At 44.2% G+C, this 12,648-nt stretch overlaps 1 protein-coding gene and 2 long non-coding RNA genes across 5 annotated transcripts; all 3 read left to right on the top strand.

Annotated features, from left to right (window-relative positions):
- Positions 1-749: 749 nt before the first annotated feature.
- On the top strand, positions 750-5,346 carry LOC147132316 (polypeptide N-acetylgalactosaminyltransferase 15-like). Its single transcript, XM_086015359.1, has 10 exons — positions 750-1,313; positions 1,402-1,568; positions 1,838-2,042; positions 2,510-2,677; positions 2,834-2,951; positions 3,305-3,505; positions 3,578-3,709; positions 4,049-4,150; positions 4,218-4,355; positions 4,472-5,346. Exons 1-10 carry the CDS (start codon positions 883-885, stop codon positions 4,655-4,657), a joined length of 1,848 nt encoding a protein of 615 aa, XP_085871485.1. The 5' UTR covers positions 750-882; the 3' UTR covers positions 4,658-5,346.
- A 535-nt stretch (positions 5,347-5,881) lies between these two features.
- LOC147132315 (uncharacterized) lies at positions 5,882-8,581 on the top strand. Its single transcript, XR_015082082.1, has 5 exons — positions 5,882-6,035; positions 6,176-6,293; positions 6,392-6,540; positions 6,612-7,615; positions 7,718-8,581. It is a non-coding gene; the product is annotated as an uncharacterized LOC147132315 (long non-coding RNA).
- A 364-nt stretch (positions 8,582-8,945) lies between these two features.
- On the top strand, positions 8,946-11,237 carry LOC147132314 (uncharacterized). Of its 3 annotated transcripts, none has more exons than XR_015081944.1 (4): positions 8,946-9,082; positions 9,156-9,229; positions 9,331-9,772; positions 9,851-11,237. It is a non-coding gene; the product is annotated as an uncharacterized LOC147132314 (long non-coding RNA). The 3 variants fall into 3 exon arrangements; XR_015081943.1 differs by having other exon boundaries at positions 9,331-9,936; positions 10,138-11,237; XR_015081942.1 differs by having other exon boundaries at positions 9,331-11,237.
- Positions 11,238-12,648: the final 1,411 nt, after the last annotated feature.

Genomic DNA, 12,648 nt, shown 5'->3' with positions numbered 1-12,648 from the left:
GTACTGGGGAAAAAAAGCAGAAGTACTCAGTAAATTCATTTACTTGAGTGAACTTGAAAACCTACAAACTGAAATGTCCAAAAATCAAAAGTAAAAAGCAAATGTTGCTGTCATTTATATGCAATACTGTACGTTTTTTTGATAACTAATTGGCACAATGTGGGGAGGGGGGGGGGGGGACTTCTACTCTAATTACCTTACACAGTATTCTATCAATAAAAATAATCACTGGATAGTGCCTGCAGGATAATCCGGACTGAACTGATGAGATGCCCAGCAAATTTTTTTTTTTAAATGCCAAATTTGCTAAAGATAACAAATGAAAAAAGACATAATTTAGATGTACCTTTTTCAGATTAGAATGATTTTTTTAGGCTTTCAGAACTCGCAACATATTGAATACGCAATTAGCCTAAAGTTGTCGGAAAAATAAATTCGTAAAGTACAGATAACTGAAAAAATATACTGAAAAAGTAAAAAGTATTTTACTTCATACCTGCACCGATAGTGTTAAATTAGGAAAATGCGATTGTGTTTTTTTTTTTTTTTCTAAGTGTATTTTCATTTTGGCCTCTGCATCTCCATCTTTTATTGTTCCTTCGTGTTGTCAGCCCACAGCAGGTGGATGCGCACATGTTGAATGTGTTAGTGGACGAGCCAAATGAGCGCAGGCTTTAGGACCGCGGGGTGTGCGTAATGATAGGCGATCAAGTCCACTGTTTTGGAGTTTTGGGGGGGCTCTTGACAACCTGCTTGTCCAGTCTTATGGATACAAACGTGCTCGGTGCGCATTTGGTGCAGTGGATTACTTTTTGGGGTGGACTAAATGCCAGCATGGAAGTCAGGATTGAGCTGGGCTAAATTGCGGTGCCTCTCTGCAAAATGGGGCTGTGGGGCATACACCGGAGGATGCTGTGTTTATGGTTGTTTCTTCTTGGATTCACTTTGCTCCTGCTGATCGTTTCTGACATTTTCCATGGAGGGGAACATCGCTCTCACCAGAAACTTGTTGGCGCCCCGCGACGCCCCTTCCAGCGGATTCTCCTTCCACCGGACGACTTGGAGCTTATCGGCGACGCGGCATTGGAGCTCGTCCCTGACTTTGTCCCCATCAACTCGCTTAAAGAGGACCAGCTTTTGTTCGTGGCGTCCACGCAGGGCACTAAAGACCCGCCGCACAAGAAGTGGAATTACAAGGCGCTCTTGCCCGCGGCGAGGAAGGAATTTCTGTCCAGTCGTGTGGGAGAAGGAGCGCAGAATCAAGGCAGCCAGGTTTCGCCGTATCGCTCACTGCCCGAGGCGCGACATCCCAAGTGAGCCCGGCACGAAACCAAAAATACTTTTACGCGCGATCTACTTCGCTGTGGGTAAGTTGTTCAGAGATGGGTTCTTTTGTGTCAGGTGTCTTGGCGAGCAGTACAGTGAAGCGCTGCCTTCTGCCAGCGTGGTCATCTGCTTTCACGACGAGGCTTGGGCCACACTTTTACGCACACTGCACAGCGTCCTGAACACAACGCCCAGATCCTTCTTACTGGAGCTCCTCCTAGTGGACGACCTCAGTACACACGGTATGCGAGCCCATAGGATGACGTTGGGCATGAATGGTGGTGGTCCACATACCCTTATGCACTCTGCGTCATCTAGCCAGTCGTCCATCTACTTCTCCATCCAACCTGCATCCATTATTACCAATTTCATTTGGGGATAGTAAAAACAAAAACAAAAACAAAAAAGATAAAATGATGACTGGGTATGGTAGTATAAAACCAGTTGTATGGACGGATGTATACCTCCACATGTACCATCCATCAATTTATCCACATCTTTCTCTCTCCAGATGACTTGAAGACTCAGCTCAGTGAATATGTGTCCCGGCTGGATGAGGTGCGTTTGATTCGCAGCACTAAGCGTCTCGGTGTCGGCGGGTGCCGTAACCTGGGTGCGTCCCGAGCTTCGGGGGAGGTGCTGGTCTTCATGGACTCTCACTGTGAATGTCACGATGGCTGGCTGGAACCACTCCTGGAGAGAGTGGCCCAGGACAGGTAAGAGCGCTGCTAAGTGCAAGTGCGTGACTATTAGTACTAGTAACGCGCAGATGTCACCTTGTGCACAGTTTTGCCTCACTAGTAACGTAGTTGTTAGCGTGCCCGAGTCATTCTACTAGTGCAGGGACTATTCAGTGAACTAGTTGGATGTCAAATAAATGCTCAAACGGCTTTCCATGGCAGAGGTTGCTGTTCTCGTGATTTGGCATATTCAGTCGGGCTCCTCAGTCTGCCTGCAGTGTGTCTCCAATTAGACGTCTAATTAGGCGGATCTTTGGCCCTGGAAATGGTCACATGATGGTGCGCCTTTCTGTTTTGCACTCCGTCTTTAAAAAAATATTTTTAGATCATACCACATGATGGAAATATTTCAAACACATGCTAGCCAGAGCTGAAACTAATAAAAGACGGCGTGATATTAGACACAGGCACACACGTCATGGATGTAGTGTTTCTTTGTGCAGGACCAGAGTAGTTTCCCCCATCATGGATGTGATCCACGGGGAGACTTTCGAGTACAACGCCACCCGGTGGCCAGTGTGGGGAGTTTTTGACTGGAATTTGGACTTTTCGTGGGAGTCCAAACCGCAACTGTTGGACGGGGACTCAGACTTGGCGGTTGAACCTGTACTGTGAGTTTACAGCCTCTGTTATGGCCTTTTTGTGTCATGACTACAGCCCCAACGTTGAACTTCCGTTGAACCGACATTTTAACACCATAGCGGAATGTTTTTCTCAATCCTCGGTGCTGTGATTGCTTCATCCTGTTTTGATTCTGACTGCAATAGGAGTCCAGCGTTAGGAGGTGGAGTTCTGGCCGTTGACAGACATTTCTTCCATAATGTGGGAGCCTTTGATCCTGGGATTCTACTGTGGGGAGGGGAACAAATTGAGCTGTCAATCAGGGTTAGTTTTTGTTTGAAATCCATCAGCATGGAGACATATGATTCATGTTATGAGCCGCAAAAACGTTTTTTCACTGCGCTTGGGTGATCCGGTCGCCTTTTGCTAAGTTGTTGGGAATGTTGTGCTCAAGTAATGGTCTAGGAATGTTTTGCTTTCCGCCAGGGATCAACATAACAAGAAAATATGACTTGACCATCGGACCCCATTTTAGGGAAATAAAACGTGATGAATTGAATATGACATTGTGCTGCATGTAGAACCAAAAGAACACTTTTCGCATTCTTTCAAGTGTTAAGCAGAATCCAACAGAAAAAGGAAACATAATCCTGCTGTTATTGCTAACGCTGTCCAAGGTGTGGTTGTGCGGGGGCTCCATGGAGGTGGTCCCCTGCTCCCGCGTGGCCCACCTAGACCACCACCTCCCCCGCCTCCCGTCCCGTTTCCAAGACCAGGAGCAGCTTGAGAATAACAAGATCCGCATAGCGGACACGTGGATGGATACATACCGCGATATCTTCTACAGGCGGGACACCTTGGCTCATTTTATTAGGCAGGTGTGTGTGTGTCAAGTGATATTGTCGGAAGTCAAAAAAGAAATGTACAAAAATGTGCTTTATTCCATGCAGTCTGAGAGGCCCAATATCACTGAGCGCCTGCAGCTGAAATTGACTTTGGGCTGTAGGGACTTCCAATGGTATCTGACGACGATCCATCCCCAACTTTACATTCCGCAAGATAGACCAGGACTTTCAGGCGAGGTAAAGCTACACTAAAGCATTACACCTATCCATTTTTTAAACCAAATATTGACACTTTGGGCCCAATTTGGATATTTTCACACCGGGGTGCGCTCACTTTTGTTGCCAGCAGTAATAACATTAATGGCGGTGTATTAAGTTATATTGTTAAGTTATATTGTGCTAAGCTGTGCACTGATGACTTTACATAATGGCAAAGTGTGACTTCTTCAGTTTTGTCCTCTTAAAAATACATCGATAAAAGTATTTACGAAAATATGAAGGGTGTATACTCACTTTTGTGAGATACTGGACAGTATGAGACTCACTCCCACCTCTGCCGTTTATATCGTTTTAAAGCTGTACAACGTCGCAGTTGGCGGCTGTCTCGACCACCTCCCGGGTCAAGGGGCGCACGTGGGAGCCATGATCCTGGCGCCGTGCAGCGGCACAGGCCGTCAGGTAACCATGGCAACAGTCTGCAAGAAAGATGCTTGCCACAAAGATAACAACCCGCAGGTCGTTGCAGCACTGCGATCTCAACTCTGACGGGGAAGTGCGATGGGGTCCCGCGGGGGCTCTGTGTTTGGACGCCATCGGTGAGCGGGTGGTCCTTTCCCGGTGTCGGCAGCCAATCAGCGAAAGGCTCCAGTGGACGCTCATAAAGGTAAAGCAAGAATGTATTGATGCCACAGTATATTGACAGACTTTTTTTTATTTTATTTTTTTTTAAATAACCTCTTGAGATGACTTTCTAGTCTGCAAGTTTTTGGTTCTTTCCAGCTGAGTGGCCAGTTGCTCCACCGGCAGTCCCAGTTGTGCGTGGAGGCTACGAAGGACGGGCGCCCCCCAAGGAGCATCTCGTCGGATGAAGTCGGCGCCCACACGGGTGCGGGAGACCTCATCCTGCGCCCCTGCACGCGGCATCCCACACAGCAGTGGCACTTTGAGCAGCTAGTGTCGCCCTAATTAGCATGACAAAGGGCAGCAATGGACTCAACGGGTGTAATTTTTTTCAAAATGTCAAAATGGACATAAGGTGCCTCCATTTCACCCCAAAAAGTGAGCTTTTCCTTGGACCTTAATATTCATTGTTTGAACTTTCTCTACGTGGCTCCTGCATCACAGATCAGTTTGATAGTTTGTGATCCAGCTATTTTCATCCAAAGCTTGCATGCATCACTGTCATGTGCACAACAAAGTCAAATAAAGACTCAGAATAAGAGGTCAGGCACAGCCTGGCAATCGGGGGAGACACAGAGGCTGTCCGTAGGGGAACAATGATCCCCTTGATAGTAGCCACTATGATCGAAAGGCTGCTTTCACTGTCACAAATTTAAAAGCTCTTGGTGCACTTAGCCCAGTCAAGTACAGTAGGCCGTCTGCAGCTCAGAGGCAAGGAGGTCAAAGACTCGGGCACATAATGTGGTGGTGATTTCAGTGCAATCACTTCTCTAAATTATGCAACTATATGAGCTATGCAAACTGTGTATGTATATATAAATATAGATATACGTATACACACACACACTGTACAACATTTTTGTCTTAAACATTTCTTTGCTCACTATCAATGTAGTACATGTATTTAACTGTTTTTGTTTGAAAGTGTTTAAAGCCCTTAAAAATAAAGTAGCGGAAATGCTATAAAAACATGCCTCAGGAGGAGGGCCGTGTCTCTTTTGGTCATTGGATATTATGTTTGGAAGCAGATATTACTAATGTAAAAAAACGACTGGTTGATTTTCATTTTAAAATAGAAAGACCCCAAAAAATTAAAAACAGCTTGATTTTTCTCTTTTTTTTCTGGAACGAGTTAGAATGAGTCTAATAACAGTTTAATTTTTAATTTTTATTTCTACAACGAAAATAGCACGGGACACAAATGGAAAAACGTCTCGTCTAATTTGGATTCACGGAAGTTGTCAACGACAGCATTTCTCAAACTGACCAGAAGATAGCGACAAAGTGGCACCTGAAGACGATGTAGTGTTGCAACGATAGCCAGGTTGCCGTACTTTATGGGGTGTGATTCACTTTACTTTTTTATGGCGTGAAATTGTAGGCTCCGGCACGCCCGCGACCCTTGTGAGGATAAGCGGTTTGGATCATGGATGAATGAAATGTCCACGGTAGAGCAAAGCAGTTGTCATGACAGGTCATCGGGTGGCGCTAGTGTGCAAAGCGCCGTTGAACAAGCAGGCGAAGAAGGTTGGTTTTAATTGTCTGACGTGACGTCAGACCTGTAAATCGACTGGAGGAGACAGGTGTGCACGAAGGGATTCATCGAGTGGAGTCCACAGGCAAGGCAAGATGGCGACCGACCGCGTAGCATTTTGCACGTAAGGTGAGCACACGAGCAAATGTTTGTCGCCGTTTCTCACAATGACATTTTGTTTGTTGCAGGATTTGCACACTAGATGGATGCAACAGCGTTTGAAATTTGAAGTCAGCATGTCACAATTCACCTCTCTTTGCTTGATTTAGCAGCGCCATTGAACAAGCGAAAGAAAAAAAATGGCTTGGACTGGCGCACGCGACGTCAGGCTTGTAGGTCAATTGGCGTCAGGTGTGCACGACGCGAATCGTCGCCTCCAGTCAACAGGTGTGGCAAAATGGCGACCGGTCGTGTGGCCTTTTCTCACGAGCAAAATTTTGTCTTTTGTTGCCATTTCTCACTATGACATATGTTGCTTGTTGCAGCGCCGTTGAACAAGATGAAGAAAACTTTTGGCTTGGCAGACGCCGCGTCAGGCCTGCGCGTCAATTGGCGACAGGTGTGCACGAAGGGATTCATCGAGTGCAGTCAACAGGTGTGGCAAGATAGCGACCGTCCGCGTCGCATTTTGCAGGTAGGGTGAGCACACGAGCAAATGTTTGTCGTTTGTTGCCGTTTCTCACAATGACATTTTGTTTGTTGCAGGATTTGCACACTTGAAGGAAGCTACAGCGTTTGAGGTTTGAGCACAGCACACAATTCACTTTATTTTGTTTGATTTAGCACATTGTGCTCTTGTCACAATATCAAATGTTTTGGGTTTGTTTGTTTCAATGCTGGCCAGCTCTTTTTTTTTTTTTCTTTTTTAAGTGTTGTAAATGACACACCTAATGGCTTTGTACTGGGGACTTGAACTGTAAGGTTTTTTTTATGCAACTTATTGTTGTGTATTTTCTTTCAAGTGGTATGTCACTATTTTATTCTGGATTTCTCTCTCCTGGTCTGGTCTTTTAGTTTACTGTCAGGGTCAAAAATGTATTTTTTTTTGTCCCCTCGCCCAACCTGCGGTAGGCCTACTACATTGGTAGCCCCCCTCCCCCCATTTGTTTGTATTCATATTGTGAGTTGTGTGCAATTAATTGTCTTTGAGTGTTTGATTTGCAAACTTGTGAATATGGTTTTGTCTAACAGTTGACGCAGATTGTCATAAATTTACATTTAAAATCTTTCCACTCCAAATACAGCCAAAAATTGCAAATGTATTTCTCCACTGCTGGTTATTAAAGACATGACCAACACATACCTCGGAACCTTTTGCAAACATTCGTTTCTGCGATTTCCGGTCGGAGGGAACGCTTCATACTAATTGACGACCATTTTTGAACTGCAAACATGGATAATCTACGCTTTGAGGTAAGTTGTGCTAAAATTTGAACAGTTTTATGTACTTGTATTGCTAACATGAGGTAGGGTGACAAGTATCTGTGAAGAAATTTTGAACTATTCGGTTTGATACTAATTCGCTATAGTCAACCATAATTGCATAATTCCGGCCGCAAATGTGATGCTAGACCTAGACAGCGTTCAACACTGTCACTGTAGTTCATATCTGTAATATGTTGTTCTAAACATAATTTCTGTCAATTGTTTGAAGAACTAAAAACAAATACAGGATTCAAGACAAAGCAAGTAGGAGGACCTCAGACCAGGTGAAAATAAGTGTAAAGTTTCAGCTTTTTTGACACAGTTGCATCTGTGTACATGTTGATTCCATCTTGTCTAAACTGATTTCTTTTTATTTTTTGTCTTAGTTCAATTGGAAGTGCCAGACAGTACAAATGTGCAACGTTTATCTGTGCCTCGACAAACTGTTTTGTGAATTCCACAAGTGAGCTGAGGCGACATGCTCACTGTCCACACTGAAAAGTCACTCAAACTGACTGGGAGGAAAGGCAAGTCAACTTTTTTTTTTTTTTTTCTGACAAATTTAGTCATCAAGAAGCTGTGTGCAGTGTTGGGGTTTTAGGGTGGACTCGGTCGGTCATCAACAAATAAAACCTTTTTCCCCACCCCTGTGTTTCGTTTAGCCAAAAAACAATCAGCATATGACTTGTCTTTCATACATTTTGTTGTTAGTCTGTTTTAATAATCTGTCACAGTTGTCCTTGTATTCTTTTTTCGTCCCCTACCTTTGGTTGATGGAGCGGGATGGTCCGACAGCCACCAAGAACCGTCGGACGCGGGTTGGCGTTCCACATGCTTCCAATGAAGTGCGCCGCGCACAATTGCACATGATACGTTTCGCAGGGCGGCCGATGAGCCGGATGGGAGGAAAGGACGGGCGAGGGAAGCCGACAAAGATGACCCTCCCATCAAATCGGTGGCACTCCGTGTTACTTTGTGATGCTTTTGTGGGAGGATTCTGCACTGAGCGGATCGGGACAAGATTGGAGGTGAACTGGTCCGCCTTGAGGATTCTGCGCTGATTGACAGGACCCGTTTGTGAGGAAGAAGCACTTCTCTGCAGTGATTTGACTCATGAAATGGAGTCTCGTGGTGTTTTAGTTAACATTGTTTATCACCGCATTGTGTGGAATGTTGCCCATTCAGCCTCCATAGCAGCTTGGTCATCCTGGAAGCGGATTGGTCCCTCAATCTCTGGTCCCTTCTCCAGGTTTCTTCTGCAAAGCCCGCCCAAATGGAGTTTGGTGTGTGTGTGTATATATATATATATATATATATATATATATATATATATATATATATATATATATATATATATATATATATATATATATATATATATATATATATATTTTTTTTTTTTGTCTTGCCTGTTTTGACCTTTTCATTTCATCAGTTGTTGAGATGCTTTTGTGACTAAAGGGCTATACAAATGCACTTATTGCAGGTTGGCGAAGCAGCTGGAGCCCAGAGTGTCAAACGACGGCAGCGTAATAAGTACAAATGCAGAGTAAAGATGAAATTGTGCTTGCTTTGTAGGTATGAAAGCGGGATGTTTTTTTCAATGTTTATTTTTGTATTTTTTTGTATTTTTAAAAGGTATGTTTATTTTTCAAAATGTCTGTTTTCTGCGAAATTGTACTTGTAGCCCATATTTGATGTTGCAAGGTGGAGCGGGATGGGCGAGAGGCACCAAGATCCACCAGATGAGGGTAATGAAACCGACAGGTATGGAAACGAAATCAAAGCAGAACTCCATTTTGAATTTGTTTGTTTTTATTGCAGTGTGAAGAATCCGCTTGGGTTGGGTGACACCAAAGAGAACCTGAAGTGTAAAGCCTGGACATGCACAAAAGCAGGTTTGTAGGGTGGACGAGGAGCTGGGCAGAGGTAACAAAGCACATGGCAATTTGATATGCAACAGGCACAACTACTTTTTTTTTTTTTTTTTTGGTTGCAGGTCTCATGGAGCTAGATGGACTGAGGAAAAGGAGCAGTTGGAAAAATGAAGCATCAAGCAACACACAAATGAGTAATCTGTCTGTAAATGGTGAACAGGAGGGGGCAGAGTAGTGAGCTTTGGGGTTTGCCTTGGTTGTGTGTAGCTGGGGCAGGGGTTGTAGTTGTTGGGTGTTAGAAAGATCTGACGGGCATGGACAGTGTTTTTTGAGTAGATGGTCGGACATGTGTCTGTAAGGTTGAGTGCTCTTAGGCAAGGAATGTTAGAGTGGGTTTGTCTGGATGCAGAGCAGCTTTTTGTTGATTGAGGCAGCAAAAACCGCTGGGCGAGGGTAATCATTAATCATGCGCACACAATGAAGTGAGCAGCACCCAACTAATTGCACATGCGTTTTGCAGGCCGGACGATGAGCCGGACGGGACGGACGAGGGCAACCATCGAAGTAGACGCCGCCAATCAAATAAGCAAGTGACATCATTCTGTTTTACTTTCTGACGCCTTTTCTGTGTGGATTCTGCAGACGAGCTCTGAAGCGGACCGCTTCGCCGAGAGGCGTCGCTCTGGACTTTTCTGCGTCGACTGACAGAGAGAGAGCGAGCGAGCCAGGTCCTGAGGAAGAACTTATTCGCTGAAGGCGTCCGCCTATTGTGTTGAACTTGTGAAATGGAGACTCATGATGTTTGTAGTTGACATTGTTAAATGTTGCATCCTGTGCTCACTTCACGTGGTGCTCATCAGGGGGTGTGGCTAAGCTTTGTCCACTGTGGGTTTGCTTGAAGGGCTCCACGAATGCACTTGTCGTTGCAGGATGGCGAAGGAGCCAGACCCAGGTCCCAAAACACATGGCCACTAAATCACCAGCACGGAACCGCTGCGGCCGACTGTGCCCGTCTCGCGCCCGCCTGATCGGCCATGAGTGAGCCTGCGCTCTACTTGAACCTTCATGAGATCTTCGGCCGTGATGAGTCATGTCCTGTTTGGTTCGTTTTTTTTTTTTTTCTCTCTCTCTCTCTCTCTCTCTCTCTCTCTCTCTCTCTCTCTCTCCCGTTCTTCCCTGTCTTGTTGATGACTTACAGGCTGTGTTACTGGACGGCAGTGGAGTGGGATGGCCAAAGAGCTGCAAAGAACCACCAGATGAGTAATCACCCAAGCACACAATCGGGTGACAAACGCACAACTGAATGTTTTGCATGATGAACAATGAGACGGGTAAAGTAGAAACGGCAAGAAAATGAGTGACTTGGAACAAAATAATTCCGTTTTTGATGTTGCAGTGTGGAGCCGCTTGGAGAGGGAAGGGTCAACGTAACAGGGAGAGTATATGTCTTTGTTCACCATGTCGTAACCAATTCCACTCCCAGCTGACTCTTGTTTACCAATCATATTTCTTCTTCTACTCATAAACGCTGCAATGACAATGTCACTACCATCACTTACAGGCCAATACCAGCTGCTCACAGTACCACCACCCTCACTAGCTCCCCCTGCAGGCCCTCATTATCATTACCACTATCGGACAATTTTCCCATTGAAACCATCACCGGCAGACGCTTCCCTTGCACACACAAACAACGTGGTTTTAACAGTGGTAATCTAGTATATGTTAATACTGCTCATTCGTACCACCATGAGCGCACGTCCAGCACAATAATTAATCTGGCCGTGCTGAACGTGCGCTCCCTTTTAAACAAAACTTTTATCATAAACGACCTGATTTTAGACAATAATTTACATGGTATACTTTTGTCTGAGACATGGCTTGGTACAGATGCTCCAGTTGCTCTCAACGAGGCTTGCCCACCGAATTTTAACTTTTTATTTTCTACAAGGGATGGCAAAAGAGGAGGCGGGACTGCATCAATTTTTATTAATACTCTTTTATCAAAGGAGATCATTTTTAGCAGCTATTTATCGTTTGAACACCATGCCTTTGTTTTTAGCAGTCCCCCTATTCTCTGCATTACCGTCTATAGACCTCCCCATCATTCCACTTCTTTTATTACAGAATTTTCAGAATTCTTATCCATTTTATATTCCAGTTATAACAGAATATTAATAACTGGCGATTTTAATATACACATGGACAACATCTCGGACCCACTATCCAGAGATTTTTCAAACCTTTTAAACTGCTTGGATTTTAAACAGCACGTCTTGCAGCCAACTCACAACAGAGGACACACCCTGGATTTGGTTATAACCTATGGCTTGTCTGCTGGTGTGTCCTCTGTTGTTGACTTGGCAGTGTCAGACCACTACTGTGTCTATTTTAACATCGCCAGTTTTAACCATCTAGCAGTCCCGGTCAGAACAGTGAAGAAACGCTACCTATCTTCTGAGGTGGCAGCAAATTTTATCGAGATCTTAAAAAACACTCCTGCTGACATTTTACCTGCACCCTGTGATCTTATTGTTGACAATTTTAACCTACATCTTAAATCATCATTAGATTCAGTAGCTCCACTTTTAATTAAAACAACAAAAACAAAGACTGTACCCCCGTGGAGAAACAATGCTATCAAAATATCAAAGAGAAAATGCAGGAGTGCAGAGAGGAGGTGGAGAAAAAGTAAACTTACAGTACACTATGAAATTTTATGCGAACAACTGAAATCTTACAATAAAACAGTAAAACTGGCAAGATCTTCCTATTTCTCAAACCTCATTACAGTCAATAAAAACAACCCCAGGGTTCTCTTCTCCACCTTTGAACTTTTAACTAGTTCTGATTTTAATAAGTCCCCACAGAGACCAACAGATGCTCTCTGTGAGGACTTTGCAGACCACTTCAGAAGTAAAATCGATGACATAAGATCCAGTCTTTTAGCCCGTCAAAACACAAGTTTTAATAAACCCGGACAATCATATTTACATGAGGAAACACTGGAAAGTTTTGCCCTGGTTGATGCAAGGACACTTGTTCGAGTTTTCTCCCAGGTAAACCCAACAACCTGCCTTTTGGATCCAATTCCCACATTTCTTTTTAAGACATTTTATGGATTTTTTGAAGAACAAATTTTAAATATAGTCAATTGCTCTCTTCAGACAGGCGTCTTCCCAGCTGCCTTTAAAACGGCGGTGGTGAAGCCCCTTCTGAAGAAGAGCGGTTCTGACCCGAGCGTTTTTAATAACTACAGACCCGTATCCAACTTACCGTTTTTAAGTAAGATTTTAGAAAAACTGGTTTTCATCCAGTTGAATCATTTTTTAAATACAAATAATATTTTGGAGAAATATCAATCTGGTTTTAGGATGAACCACAGTACGGAGACTGCTCTTTTAAGGATCTTAAATGATATTAGGTGCACTGCAGACGTG

The sequence above is a fragment of the Filicampus tigris genome, chromosome 18 (genome assembly GCF_054856515.1).
Source record: "Filicampus tigris isolate MCC_2025a chromosome 18, RoL_Ftig_1.0, whole genome shotgun sequence".
Taxonomy (NCBI): domain Eukaryota; kingdom Metazoa; phylum Chordata; class Actinopteri; order Syngnathiformes; family Syngnathidae; genus Filicampus; species Filicampus tigris.
This window is presented reverse-complemented; position numbering and strand designations above follow the sequence as displayed.